Raw genomic sequence first — 15,608 nt, forward strand, 5'->3', positions numbered from 1 at the left:
AATTACATGTTAAATTTTAGAGCTCATATGTAATTAAGAAAATTGGTTTTTGTACAGCATGAACTTATTTTATCCATGTGAGAGACTTTAGATCCTACAGATGAAAGTTGCCTGAGGAATCTAGTATTAGCATTTATCATACTTGCTTGCTTCTGAGTTTACAGATCCAAGTATTTCATAATCCAAGCAGCTTCTTCCCACCAAAATCTCTAAGTGGAATTAGTTTTTATTATTCCTTTTAGTGTTAACAAGGTTGGTGATTTCTGTGGGGTATCTTCTGGAATGGGAGCTATAAGCTATCATCTTTAGTCAGCTGGTCAAAGCTTTACCTTATTCAACCTAACCTCTTGAATTATATGGCATGTGGGATGTATCTTATTCAAGAATTCAGAACAAAGTAGAATTAATTATTTTATACTGCTTTGTTCAGCTTATATGGTTTATTAAAGCAATAAGGAAAAGAAAAACAAATATATCTTTAGACTACTATATTAAAAGTCTAAGGAAAATGTTATAAGTTCATATTTAAGATATAAGAAATATAATAAAACTAGAAACTATATTTTAATTTCTCTTTAAATTGTGTTGCCATGACAACTGAGTACAGTTCAAATCAAAAAGTTAAATGCTGTATTTTTTCCCGTGTTTCCTGGAATGACTAAAATATATTTGAATTTCAGATAATTCACTGATTTCACAGGAGAACTTTGTTCAACTTAATATATCTGCAAACAATAATGGCTGTTTAATTAATCATAAAAGTACATAAAACCAAATGAACAAAATAAAATCAATTGTTACTTCTTACCTTGGTTTAAAGGAATGATTTTCAAAATTCTCAAATTTCTCACAATTATAAACATTGTAAAGAATTCTTGAAATGAATATATTGCTAGTCTGTGAAACAAAATTAAAATTATTTAGAAATCATATTCACTGTCACTGTCACTGTCATCCCATTGCTCATCAATTTGTTTGAGCGGGCACCAGTGACATCTCTCATTGGATTTGGCATATCCAATATGCCACGGGTAGCTTGCCAGGCTCTGTCGCAGGGGCTCGATACTCTCGGTTGGTTTGCTGGGCTCTCCAAGAGGGGTGGAGGAATCGAACACAGGTCGGCCGAGTGAAAGGCGAACGCCCTCCCACTGTGCTATCGCTCCAACCCCATAAATCATATTAAGTCTATAATATTTATTTCTGGCTCTACATTCTTAAGAACCTACTCATAAAGCAATCAAATATTTCCCCTAAGTATGATCAAAATTTTGATTATTTTTAATTTATATTATACTCATAAGTATTTTATCAAGATAAAGTAAGAAAAAATACATAGATTAAACAAATGAATAACCTTCATTTTAGCTATTTAAACTTCAGTTGATGGTAATTTTGTCAGTAGCAATCATGGCAATGATGAAAAATGATGGCGATTATAGTACAGGAGGTGTAGATAGGAGTTAAGAGTTCAGACTCTGCCCCTTCTGCCAGTGTGGTAGTCCTGTGCTATTTACTATGTGACATAGAACAATTATTTCATCATTCTTTTCTCAGTTTTCCAGTGAGATGGAGATAATACTTACCAATTCTGAGGTTCTGCAAGAATTAAACAAGTTGATTTATTTTAAATTAATAATCAACAGACCCATATTTAGGACACCATAGGTATAAATTAATAACAACAGAAACCATATTATAGAAGTCATAGTGATACTAATTTCAAAGCATTAACTAATATATCTGTTGTTTAATATGGCAATTATTGTGCACTTTATGAGGGGTCTATCTTTTTAAAAAAGAGATTGAAAGTCTGTACATAAAATATTATTTTTAACAGTAGCTTAATGCCAGTGGTCATTTGCTAAATCATAAAAATTACACATAAAATAGAAATTGTGAACAGTAATTATACATTCTTAAAATTTAATACAACACTTATGTGTGTTTGTGTGTGTGTGTGTTTTTAAAATACCTTACTCTAATATCTTCTGTATTTGGTTTTAGATGAATGGAGACAGAAATATGCTAGAAGTCTCTCCTAAATCTTCAGGAAATTTACTGCTCTTTTGAAATAATTACTTTTAAATGAAAAACTCAAGCTATATATTTTTGTAGGCAGCAAAAAATAGAAATTCTACTTTCATTTTTATAGTATATGTTTTTTTTTTTTTTTTTTTGCTTTTTGGGTCACACCTGGCGATGCACAAGGGTCACTCCTGGCTCTGCACTCAGGAATTACCCCTGGCGGTGCTCAGGGGACCATATGGGATGCTGGGAATCGAACCCGGGTCGGCCGCGTGCAAGGCAAACGCCCTACCCGCTGTGCTATCACTCCAGCCCCTATAGTATATGTTTGAAAACAAGTTCAGTCAGTACTTGCTGCCTTATAGAACTATCACTTTTAATTTTTTTAATCTTATTTGAAGAATTATGACTTAAAGAAAACTGTCATTCTAAATGTTTTTTCAAAAGAACCCTATATTTAGAATGTTATTTAATATTTATGGCTTAAGGAAATACTTACTCAATGAAAGTTATGATGAAATCAAGCCAGTTCCATGGATCACCAAAGAAATAGAAAGATCCTACCCCCATGCCTCTTGCAGAGAGTTTTATAATTATTTCAAATGTGTAAATTCCAAGCAAAGTAGTCCTGCAAAATTTTTTCATACAAATTTTTAGCTGTAGGATAATACACTGTTAACTGAAATACAATATATTTGATAACCTAATAACCAAGCAACTGGAGAGCAATTTAAAAAGCTTTTGTCTTTTGACCAATAGTATGGGGTTTTATTTTACCTATAAGATAGGCCTTTAAGATAGGCATATCTTATGGCAAAGTTTCAAAAAGTGCTAACCATGAAATTTGAGGAACATTTTTTTTTCCCCAAAAAGTGCTAACCAAGAAATCAGATAGATAATACAGTGGATAAGGCGCTTGCTTTGCATGCAGCTGCCTGTGTTCTAACCTAGCACCAACGTGGTCCTCCAAGCCTGCCAGGAATGATACCTGAGGAGTGGTTCAAGAGTAAGACATAAATAGCTGGGTGTAGCCCAAAAAAGAGGAAGGAAGGAAGGAAGGAAGGAAGGAAGGAAGGAAGGAAGGAAGGAAGGAAGGAAGGAAGGAAGGAAGGAAGGAAGGAAGGAAGGGAGGGAGGGAGGGAGGGAGGGAGGGAGGGAGGGAGGGAGGGAGGGAGGGAGGTAAGAAGGGAGGGAGGGAAGGCGGGAGGGAGGGAAGGAGGGAAAGAGGGAAGTAATTTGGTTTGCATATACAATGACTTATGGTGATACAGTATTATATTTATTTATTAGGGAAGATGAGGAATAGTACAGTGGGTATGGCACTTGCCTGTACACATCTGACCTAGGTTTAATCTCCTACACCAAATATGATCTCCCAGCACTGTCAGGAATGATCCCTGAGCAGACAGGAGATATCCCTAGATACAACTGGGTGTGGCCATAGAACAAAATAAATAAACAAAAAATAAAATAATATATTGCCTTGCAGGAAGTCATAGACATAAATACCATTTACATCATGTTTATTTGACATGTTGGAAAATAGTGTCATTAAAAATCCAAATATAAATAATGAAAGGGGGAAAAATTGTTAAAAGGAACTAATTGACATATATGCATATGCATATTTGTCGTCATTTGATAAATCATAATTACAGTATATATAAAATGTATGTATGAACACTGTATATAAATATACACAGTGAGGTTGAGGAGATGGCACAGTAAATTAGGCAGCAAATTTTCAAGAGAAGGGTCCTGATTTAGTCGCAGGCCTTGCATATCAAGCATTGTACAGTGAAGCCTGGAGACACCTGAGCACCATTGGGTATGGCCCAGATGGTCCCCAGTACCACTGAGACTAAATAGAACTGCATTATTGGGGTGTATTTTTTGGTTTGTTTGTTTTGGGACCACACTTAGCAGTGCTTAGGGCAAACTCCTGACTTTGCACTCAGGGATCACTCCCGGTGGTCTCAGAGGGATCTTGGTGCATTGCTTGAACCATCTTGTTCAGCTCACTGAGTGCTGCTATAAATAGCCCTTGAACACCCTAAGCACTGCTTGGAGTCCCATCAAATGTACATATACATATATAAATATTAAATACATGTGCACATATGTAAATATTAAAAGACAGTGTCATAATATGTTATATATAAAGTATTATGTTATAATACATTACATATAGTTCTGTAAGAGATTACAAATGACAATTTTTTAAAACTTACTGTAATGTTGATCCCCAGTTTGGCAATGTAGTCATGGTCATAAATGTACAGTCAATGAGGACGCTAATTAAAATGAATAGTCGAAATAATGTAACATTTTGTCAAGGACTAGTGTACAATAAATAATGTTGGAAATATGTTTCTATAGTCTATACATGCACATCAGATTGTATGCTTTCTAAAATATCAAAAATAAATGTTCTTGTCTTTGGAAATGAGGATGAAGAATTAACTTTTCAAATGTATTTTCAGAAAAAGTAATCACTACTATAGTATCTTAGTGTTGTGACTACTGAAAATAGTTCTGTTTTCTTTCCTTTGTAGACAGACATCACATTCTCTGCTCATTTATACCAACCATAGATACTATGCATGCTCCTTGATGATTTTTTTCATACAACTATAAACACCAGTGTGGTCAATGGGAACAGTTTCTTGTAGAGGAATTCTGTCCGCTTTAGCACAGATCTTATTGTCCAATGCATTTTCCTTATGGAAAAGCTATGTCAGAACAACTTGTCCTAAATACATATTGTATCAAGTGGTGTACAAACAACACCATAAACATTCTCTAAAACAGATCTTGGTAGAAAGAATGTCACAACCACAGTGATCATTGCATTAAAGCCTAACCATTCCAAAGCTTGTTGAAAATATTGTCCTTACTAAAAACATGCATGCAATTGTGTGAATCTGTAACTGTACCCTCACTGTGACTCACTAATTAACAAATAAATAAATTTTTTTAAAAAGAGAAAATATTGTCCTTATTATTAAGATACTGGACACAACTAGTTTACATATTCATAAACCCAATTTAAACTATGAATTAAATGAACAATTGTGCCTTTGAGTTTTGCCTTTAGTGACAAGAAGACTAAATAATTAAACAGGTCACATCTCAGAACACATATTCTTTAAATCCACATAGTAAGGTAAAAATCATATGGCAATTAAAATGGAACACTAAAACCAAAAGAGAATAGCAAATGTTGTCTCAAGAGGTACAAATAAGTTGTACCAGGACCTTAAAGCAGTGTATTTATGTAAATCTTGCAAGGAATAAAACCAAGAAATTTAAAATGTTAAAGATATTTTAAAAATTCTGAACATGCAACTTCTGGAATTCATTTGGAAACTACATCTCTATCTCTCTTCATCCCTCCTTGCCTCCTTTTCCCTCCCTCCCTTTCTTCCTCCCTTCTGTCCTCCTCTTATCAAACCCAGGGTCCTTAATGACTGAAGCAGGAAAGAATTACCTTAACTTTTCCAAGTGATCATTATTGAATTTATTGTATAAATTCTGTTAAAAAAATAGTCCCAATAATCCCATTTTATTCATTGTCATTGTTGTCCTTAGGGAAATAGGAAAAACTTCAAGCTCTGAAAATCTGTGTTGCTTCCCTAATTTATGTTGAGGGACTCCATCCCCAATTTTGGCTCAAGATAAGTTAACCCCAAACTGGAGCACTGGAAAACTATTCTTTGCAAATACTACAATTACCTTTTAAAAGTATATACTATGCTTATACAGTCCTTTTTAAAAAAATATCATTATTGTTGTTGCTGTTGTTAATTTACTGTGCTACAGCTTGAACTCAGGACTTCACACATGCAAGAAAAGTGCTTTTACACTTAGTTGCACTTCAGACCACTTAAGTTATCTTTTGATTAAAACTATGTCTCTATAAAACACTGCCTTGACAAAATGTTTTGGTTTGGATGATTAGTTTAGTGTTGCTGAGCCAACATTACTGTGTGAATGGGATGTAAATCAATATTTATGTGTTATTAGGGAAGGACATAAGGTGCCATATACAGAAATGTTGCTGTAAAACACTATTTTCAAAGTATGCAAACTTGTATATTTGTAAAATAAGAAACAGGTTACTATTGCTAAAGTGTTAATTTTTACTACTGACACATGTACAGTAAATAAATACATATCTTAAATGGATTTTCAAATAGTAACACAGTGCAGTTAAATTCAGATTTCAAAAAAACCTAAAATAAGATACAAATTAAAAAGAAACAAAGACTGTGACAATACTTGAACAGAATAATTGCATTTAATTTGTATAGTCTAATGACAAAAGAAAAGGATATGGATGTACCAAAATCTTAATAGCTGTTTTTCTAAGTGAACTGAAAGGAGACAATGTGCACCAGGTGGCATTGAATCTGAAGATTGTTCTCTTTTTATTTAAAATCATGAAAATCTGCAAGAGGGAAAAATCAGTGAAATTAGAACTAAATGCTATAATAACATAATTAGGTAACTTATTGCCAAAGATGATTTTAGTTATGAATTCTGACAGATATGTTTGCTTTGCTTATATTCTGACATACTTTTATAGACTAAATCAAATGGAAAAAAATTCTCCACCCTATTTAAGACATGGATGTCAAAACATGGATGTTTTTTTGGCCAATGTGCTAAGAAAAACATTTGCCATACACCAATCCTCAAGTCTTTCTGAAGAAATAATGCAATTGGAAGAAACCAAATGACTTGTGAAGATTTATTTAATAAGATCAAATTAGAAAACAATGTTCAAAATAATTTAAATTTATATCAGAGCAAATAAAATGTGGAATTATAATAGCAAAACCAATGTGATTCATTGAAATATTACATTAACCATTTGTTGTCATCTTTGTTTTAGGACCTCACTTGTACATATTTTACATTAACATATCTAAATATTAAATTTATATATATATAGTTAAAGTAATATGTTGGGATAAAATGCAACGAAACTAGTAATGATCAGAAATACCTTAAAATGAGAGATATACTATATTTGTTAATGTCTATACTATACATACAACAAAAAATAACTTTTTTATATAGCAGTGCTTCTTCTTCTTTTTTTTTTTTTTTGCTTTTTGGGTCACACCTGGTGATGCACAGGAGTTGCTCCTGGCTCTGCACTCAGGAACCACCGCTGGCAGTGCTCAGGGGACCATATGGGATGCTGGGAATCGAACTTGGGTCATCTGCTTGCAAGGCAAATGCCCTACCCGCTGTGCTATTGCTCCAGCCCCTCTGTGTTTCTTTAGACTGGAGCTGTAGTACAGCGGGTAGGGTGTTTGCCTTGCACATGGCCGAGCTAGGTTCAATTCCTCTGTCCCTCTCGGAGAGCCCAGCAAGCTACCTAGAGTATCCCACCCACACAACAGAGCCTAGCAGGCTACCTGTGGCGTATTCGGTATGCCAAAAACAGTAACAACAAGTCTCACAATGGAGATATTGCTGGTGCCCACTTGAGCAAATTGATGAACAATGGGAAGACAGTGCTACAGTGCTATAGTGCAGTGTTTCTTTATACATAAATCCATATAACTATCATATCCATACATATCTATTTTTAAAATTCCCTTATTGTATGTGCATAAATATATAGCAATATTATAAGTTATAACTTGCAGTATTTAATATACTATATAATGCAATGATACAGTATTTTATAGCATGATAATATAATGAGCATACTCTAATCTATACTGTAGTGTTGTGTATATATTCTTTTTAAAACAAAGCTCCTGGAAGCTTTTTAGACCTCTTATGGTCTAGCACACTGATGTGCCTAAAGCTGGACACATGTGTTTGGTTTTAACATACTTGCTTGTATTCTCTGATATACATAGTCCATCCCTCTCGGAGAGCCTGGCAAGCTACCGAGAGTATCCCGCCTGCACAGAAGAGCCTAGCGTGCTCCCCGTGGCATATTTGATATGCCAAATACAGTAACAATAGCAGGTATCGTTCCCCTGATCCTGAACAAGTCTCCAGTCTTTGGGAAAGACGAGTAAGGAGAGACTGCTAAAATACAGGGCTCAGACGAATGGAGACTGCTCGAGCAAATCGATGAACGGGATGACAGTGATACAGTGATACAGAATGGATTTCATAACTTGGTATTTATATTACATAAACTGATAGCAATTAGTTTTACAGACAATATCGAAATACATATTCATAGATATTTTATCAATTATGTCCCAAATGGAAAGGAAGCTATGCTGTGATTTCCCTCAATTAACTATTAATTGGGTAACAACTAGTTAACAATATCTGGAATTTTTAGTTTGTATCATAGTTATTTTTCTCTCCATTTTAAATCCAAGAAAAAATTTTGCAGGGTCAATAAAAATGGATTTGTTTAGTTAAAAATGTGCTTTCTGTGTATTTTCTAGAACAATCTCAAATGTCACACAAAATGTAATATATGTATAACTAGACAGTTACTATGTCTTGGGAAATAAGGAATAAATCCAGATATGATAATTTTCTGTTAGTGTGTAAATGCTGAAAATACTTAATTTCAAAACAATTTAAATGACATTTTATAGGGGCTGGAGCAAAAACAGAGCAGGTAGGGCATTTGCCTTGCATGTGGCCGAACCAGGTTCAATTCCTCTGCCCCTCTCGGAGAACCCAGCAAGCTACCGAGAGTATCCCGCCCACACGGCAGAGACTGGCAAGCTACCTGTGGTGTATTTGATATGCCAAAAATAGTAACAAGACTCACAATGGAGATGTTACTGGTGCCCACTCGAGCAAATCTATGAATAATGGGACGACAGAGTTACAGAGCTATCATTTTAAAGCTATTAAATTAAATATAGTTCCAAAATTCAGTATAAATCTCTTCTTTAATAAGAATATTTTTTATCCGCAGTGTTTTCCATTTGCATTTTAGAATCCTTAGTTTGTCTTCAATAACAAATCTAGGTTATCCAGAATGTTTTCACACAGATGAGAGAACTCAAACTCTGCTCTGTTAGAGTGACCTCTAGGGTTACTGTGCTGCATCAATAGCTATATGTTAAGTATTGCAAAAGTTAGACGCTGAAATAATTGCAAAATAACTGCAAAACCCACATTTTCACTAAAATATTGCAAAGATTTTTCCAGTGTGTTATAACTAAGCTTACATTTTACACATGGAGGCTCACAAATACTGGAGCTGTTATCCTTAATGTGTGTATGTGTACATATATATATATATGTATCCATGTACACATATATGTATATCCTAATAACAGTGAATGTTTTCCAATAGTATCAAATTACATTTTGTCCACAATAGGCTTCTCTCTACCCGTTTTGTTAGTAACACGATTCTTCCAGGCTAAAAACTGTCATTTTACTCAGTATTCAGGTTTCGCTCTTTCTTCTGAAATTAGTATCTCTCTCAAGAAATCCTATAATCTAGGCCTCTAAACTTGAGACTGGTCTACTCACTTCCTTATTAACTTTCTGAATCTGTCTCTTCCAAACAATTTTAAGCATTTTACTTCACACAATTTGCAACACAATTGCAGGATTTGAGTTTTGTCAGTGCCTTGTCTTTTTCCTATTTTAGAATTAATCCTTCTATTGACTTCATAGGAGACCTTTCCTTTGTGTTGTTAAAATATGAAATGCTTTGTAAGTCATAATTTAATTTTTATTTAATGAAAATTTTTCTGATTTTATCTTTCCAAAAAGATTTCTGCCTTTCTCGAAACAAATTATTCTATTTTTAATAGTCTGTGATTGTTCTTGAATTGTTGAAATATTTATTAGGATTTTCAATTCATTCTCTGGGTAGATGTGAATGAATGAATAAATAAAAAGAATAATAAAATATAGGTTGACTTTGTTTATTCAAGTACTGTGTTAACTCAACAAGTTTAACATTTGAAATTACTGTACATATCATAGAAATTTTAAAACCAATAACTTCAGTGAACCAATGGTGATGTTTCTATAAAACAATCTGCATTAAGGCATATGAGTATAGACTCTTACAAAGTAGAGTAAACCCAAACAAAGTAACTTACCAGGTCATCAATTCTGATAAAAATCTTCATATGTGTGAGATTCCTTATCCAATTTTGTAGTTAAAACAGACATATAATGTATCACTTGTTTTCTTTTTTAAAAAAATTCCATTGCATTTACATATTTTTCAGGATTGGAAAATAAAATAAGATGCATTGCCAATAAGTTCAATTAATTAATCTTTACCTTTTTATTCTTGTAGTATGGATCTACATCTTCCAAGGGCTCTGATATAATTTCTTGAGGAAGAGTTCCATAAACAAATGGAAGCATTTTTCCAACTTCCAAGTCGACATTTGGCTTTAAATTTTCTTTGTGTTCCTCACCACGTTTTTTAGCAATATGCTGTTTAATCTGTTCAAGAGACTCTCTAGTAAAGGGCACAAGAGCCGTGGGTTCTGGAGAAGCCATTTCTAAATTTTTACCTGCAAGAAAAATATTTTCTTCAGTTTCATATAAAATAAGTACATAAAGATGTAAATTATACAAATAAGACCATATGTATGTGTGTAACATAATAATTGCATTCTAAAACATTTATGAAATTTGTAGAAATTTGAGTTGAGTAGCTTATTCTGATTCTTTTAGTCACCCATGAATTCTTTTTTAAAATTAAAATATGTCTTTCATTTTTACTTTTATAATACCCATCTGATAAGGGGCTGATGTCAAGGATTTACAAGGCACTGGGTGAACTCTACAAAAAGAAAACGTCGAACCCCAACAGAAAATTGGGCCATGAAATGAACAGAAACTTTCTCCAAGAAGAAATCCGAATGGCCAAAAGGCACATGAAAAAATACTCTTCATCACTAATCATCAGGGAGAGGTAGATCGATACAACAATGAGATATCACCTCACACCACAGAGATTGGCACATCCAAAAGAACAAAAGCAACCAGTGTTGGCGTGGATGTGGGGAGAAAGGGATTCTCTTTTACTGTTGATGGGAATGCCAACTGACTCAACTGTTTTGGAAAACAATATGGACGATTCTCAACAGATTAGAAATTGAGCTCCCATTTGACCCAGCAATACCACTTCTAGGAATATATCCCAGAGATGCAGAAAAATATAGTAGAAATGACATCTGCACTTGTATGTTCATTGCAGCACTGTTTACAATAGCCAGAATCTGGAAAAAACCCGAGTGCCCGAGAACAGATGACTGGCTAAAGAAACTCTGGTACATCTACACAATGAAATACTGTGCAACTGTAAGAAAAGATGAAGTCATGAATTCACATATAGATAGATCAACATGGAAAGTATCATGTTAAGCAAAAAGAGTCAAAGAGAGGGACCAAGTTAGAAAAATTTCACTCATTTGTGGAATATAAAGTAACAGAATGGGAGACTAACTCCCAAGACTATTAAAGATAAATACTGGGAGGATTACTCCACAGTTTAAAAGCTGTCCTCACATACTGGGGAAAAAGGCAGTTAGGTTAGAGAAGGGTTCACCAAGTAAATGGTGCTAGGAGGATATGCTCAGAATGGGAGATGCACCCTGAAAGGAGACTATAGACTGGATGTAATGGCCACTTAATACCTCTATTGCAAACCACAACACCCAAAAGGAAAGAGAGAGAGCAAAAGGGAATGCCCTGCCACAGAGGTGGGGTGAGGGGAGGGGGATCGGAGTGGGGATGGTGGGAGGGATGCTGGGACCATTGGTGGTGGAAAATGGGCACTGGTGGAGGGATGGATACATGACCATTGTATGACTGAAATGTAAGCGTGGAAGTTTGTAAGTCTGTAACTGTACTTCATGGTGATTCACTAATAAAAATATAAAAAACAAAAGAAAAGAATTCTAAGGAACTACAGATTTTGAGGTGATAGATCCAGTTTATTCTCAGCTATATTTAACTATTTAATAGGCTTTTCTTTCTCAAACTCAGTCTTCCTGGATCTCTTCTTACAGCTCGGATTAATTTCTTTTTTTTCTTTTTGGGTCACACCTGGCAATGCACAGGGGTTACTCCTGGCTCTGCACTCAGCAATTACGCCTGGCAGTGCTCGGGGGACCATATGGGATGCTGGGAATTGAACCAGGGTTGGCCGCATGCAAGGCAAATGCCCTACCCACTGTACTATCGCTCCAGCCCCATCGGATTAATTTCTTGACTCAATTATTCTTCTCAAAATTTAACTTTGCTACCTTTTAAAGTTAACCAGCCCAACCAATTAATCAGCTTTTTCCCCTAATCAGACTCTGTTAATTTGTAAGTTGCCCTTAGTTCCTAGCACTCCAAAAGAAGGGTCCGGACGAAGAGACTGGATGGACCCAGGGCAAGAGGTAAGCTACCCTGGCACTGAAAGGAAACAAGAGCTCCTGTGGCCAAAGACCTCCAAAGCCTAGTCACAGCCATGCTCAAGGCCCCTCTCCACATGTTCCGATGAGCCTCACGCATGAAGGTACTCCCTCTGGGAGAACCTGACAAGCTACCGAGAGTTTCCTGCCCACATGGGAGAGTCTCGAAAACTACCCATGGTGTATTCATATGCCCAAACCAGTAACAATGATGGGTCTCATTCCCCTGACCCTGAAAGAGCCTCCAATATGGCACTGTTGGAAAGGATGAGTAAAGAGAGGCTTCTAAAATCTCAGGGCTAGGATGAAGGGAGACATTACTGAAACCACTCGAGAAATTCAACGATCTACAGGATGATGATGATGATGATGATCTTTTAAAGTTATGTATTCCTCCTCTATTATATTCACTTTTTAAAAATACATAGGCAAACATGGAATTTTAACGACCAAAAAACAGATATGTACCACGTGTTTCCCAAAGTGCTCTTTCCTGTCACCTAATGTTAATCTAACCAAAGTTAGCAATTTATTATTGAGAGTAGAATATATATCACTGCCTCCCCCACCCACACACACACTTCTAGGTTAGAATTCACCTCCTTCCTTCTAGCCATTATAATAAAAAATAATAGCAAATTTTATTACCTTGAAAATTACTAACAAAATTTTCTATTGTCATGGGAAAATATAAACAAGATTCTAAGTATCTCCATAATTTCTATTGCTTACAAACAACATTAAAGTATTGTTCATTAAAGATCCCTAGCTGCATTGATCTGGTGGTCTTTCTGAAATTTTAGCCCTATTTTTTCTACAAAATAGTGAAATGTGCATTCTTCTATAGGATACTCAATTGAATCATCATTAAATATAGTTGCATACATCAATTTCCCACTGGCAAAACATGTTATTACATCTCATAAGCCAGAGTTATTTTGTTAATTCTCTCTAGCTTAATCCTGTAAGGGCCTGCTTAACTGATATCACTCAGTGACTACCTGATTATTGGCTGATTATCCTTTATTGGTCTCCCTTAAATATCCTTGCAAATTGATTATTGCAATTAAGATTAAAGCTTTTTGTGCTTGTTATTGTGGTATTTTTTTTGCTTTTTGGGTCATATCTGGTGATGCACAGGGGTTACTCCTGGCTTTGCTCTCAGGAATTACTCCTGGTGGTGCTCAGGGGACCATATGGAATGCTGGAAATCGAACCCGGGTCGATCGTGTGCAAGGCAAATGCCCTACCTGCTGTGCTATCTCTCCAGCCTCTTGATATTGTGGTATTTTTAACATATATATTTCTTCTCTTATATTACTGGATTTACCTGAATTCCTTTTTATATGTTTCTAAGACAAAAATATCACACACCACACCACACACACACACACACACACACCCCAACACACACATACAAATTCTACCCCAGAACTTTCCAATGTTGGGTAAAATTAGGTTGTTTAATAAATTGGTTTATGACTACCAATGAAAAATAAGACAAAATAAGATTAATTAATGCCAACCACTGAAAAAGTTAACTCTAGCCACTAGTTTAAGTAAAACACTATTTACTTAACATATTATGCATATTTAATATTGATATAAAATATACCAACTGAAATATCAAATATATTAAAGGAGGTTTAACAGAGTCCTTTTCTGTGCTCTGAAATTTCAATAGAAATTGAAAATTAAGTATAAGAATGATTCCTTTATGCTTTTCATGGTATCGCAGTTTTCTGAGTTTTTCATTTCTATGACATTCTATCTACAGAATTTTTTTTCAGTAACTCATAAGAATAGCTTCAACTTCACTTGATTTTTAAATTTATGTCCTAATTGATTACTTGTAGCCTTTTATTTAGATAAAAAAAACTGTTCAACATCAAACAATTTTTTTCCTTGGTTCAGTCGTAACCAGAGAGAGACATTACAAAATAGCAATGTTACTTATGACCAAGTCCCTCAAGGGATGTTCAAGAATAGAGTGTGAAACAATTTTAAAGACAGAAATATGGAATGGGAAAATATGCATGTATCTTCTTACAGCTCTCTTCGCAGAATAAAGGCATAAAAATAAACTATTGTTCCAAATACCATTTGAAAAAATTAACATTATTAATATTGTTAATACTTATAAGATTGCAAGGCATATTTGTACTAGTACAAATAAAACAAAATTACAAAACGACAGAAGGTCGTTTTTATTGCCTTCTACATTCAGTTACTGTTCTGAGAGGTCTCACTGAAATGAGTCAACAATATTGAACCTTCAATAATAAAATTTATTATTCAAGAACGAGGGAGATAGCTCAAATATCTGGACTGCATTCTTCACCTGTGGGAACCCGGCATTTGATTCCATGCACCACGTGATTTCCAACTACAGCCAAAAGCAAGTCCTGAGCAGTCTGAAGTAGCCTCCATACAATGCTGGGTATAGCCGCCAAGACAAAGTATTAATGTTCATCTTTGGGTTAAATACAGATAAGATAAAATAATATGGTTAAAAGTTTCTGGGATAGCAATTGGCACATGATATGTTGATAAATATAATTTAATTGTAAAAAGATTTTTCACTATCACTATCATCCCGTTGATCCTTGATTTGCTCGAGTGGGCTCAGTAACGTCTCCATTCATCCTAGTCCTGAGATTTTAGCAGCCTCTCTTTACTCATTCTTCCCAATGGTGCCGCATTAGAGGCTCTTTCAGGGTCAGGAGTATGAGCCCCATCATTGTTACTGTATTTGACATGTGAATATGCCATGGGGAGCTTGCCAGGCTCTCATGTGCAGGCAGGAAAACCCTCGGTAGCTTGCCAGGTTCTCCAAGAAGGAGAATTAGGCTAGAAGAGGTCATCCGGAAATCTTAGCTTTATAGTCTCTGGATGTTGGCTGTTGATGGGATTACACAGCGCCAGGGGCAGTTTCTGGGTGTGGCCACCTAGCTACTGGAAAATGGGGGATCTAAGTAAAGGAGGCCCAGTCCCAATCCTTGCAGACTTGGAGATCTCAGCCCCAAGTCCCGCACACCTGGGTTCCTCTGCGGGTTCCTTCATGTGTGAGGCTGGTTTGAACGTGTGGAGAGGGGCCTTGAGCATGGCTATGGCTGGGTTCCGGAGGTCTTCGGCTGCCAGAGCTCTGCTGGGGGCAGGGAGAGAAACTCAACCCACCCCCAGTGAAGACAGCAAGGCACG

At 35.4% G+C, this 15,608-nt stretch overlaps 1 protein-coding gene across 2 annotated transcripts in view; it reads right to left on the reverse strand.

Moving 5' to 3' along the window:
- Positions 1–15,608, reverse strand: part of SCN7A (sodium voltage-gated channel alpha subunit 7) — an 87,618-nt gene that overhangs the window by 53,053 nt on the left and 18,957 nt on the right. The window contains exons 2-6 of one of the 2 annotated variants that reach the window (XM_055123089.1): positions 10,276–10,514; positions 6,363–6,475; positions 4,257–4,346; positions 2,525–2,653; positions 809–897 (exon numbers count right to left, since the gene is read on the reverse strand). In XM_055123089.1, coding sequence (XP_054979064.1) covers positions 809–897; positions 2,525–2,653; positions 4,257–4,346; positions 6,363–6,475; positions 10,276–10,514 — 660 coding nt within the window. Of the gene's footprint in view, positions 1–808; positions 898–2,524; positions 2,654–4,256; positions 4,347–6,362; positions 6,476–10,275; positions 10,515–15,608 lie in introns of those variants that run through there. The other variant, XM_055123088.1, reaches the window with a different exon arrangement.

Source organism: Sorex araneus, chromosome X, assembly GCF_027595985.1.
Source record: "Sorex araneus isolate mSorAra2 chromosome X, mSorAra2.pri, whole genome shotgun sequence".
Classification (NCBI taxonomy): domain Eukaryota; kingdom Metazoa; phylum Chordata; class Mammalia; order Eulipotyphla; family Soricidae; genus Sorex; species Sorex araneus.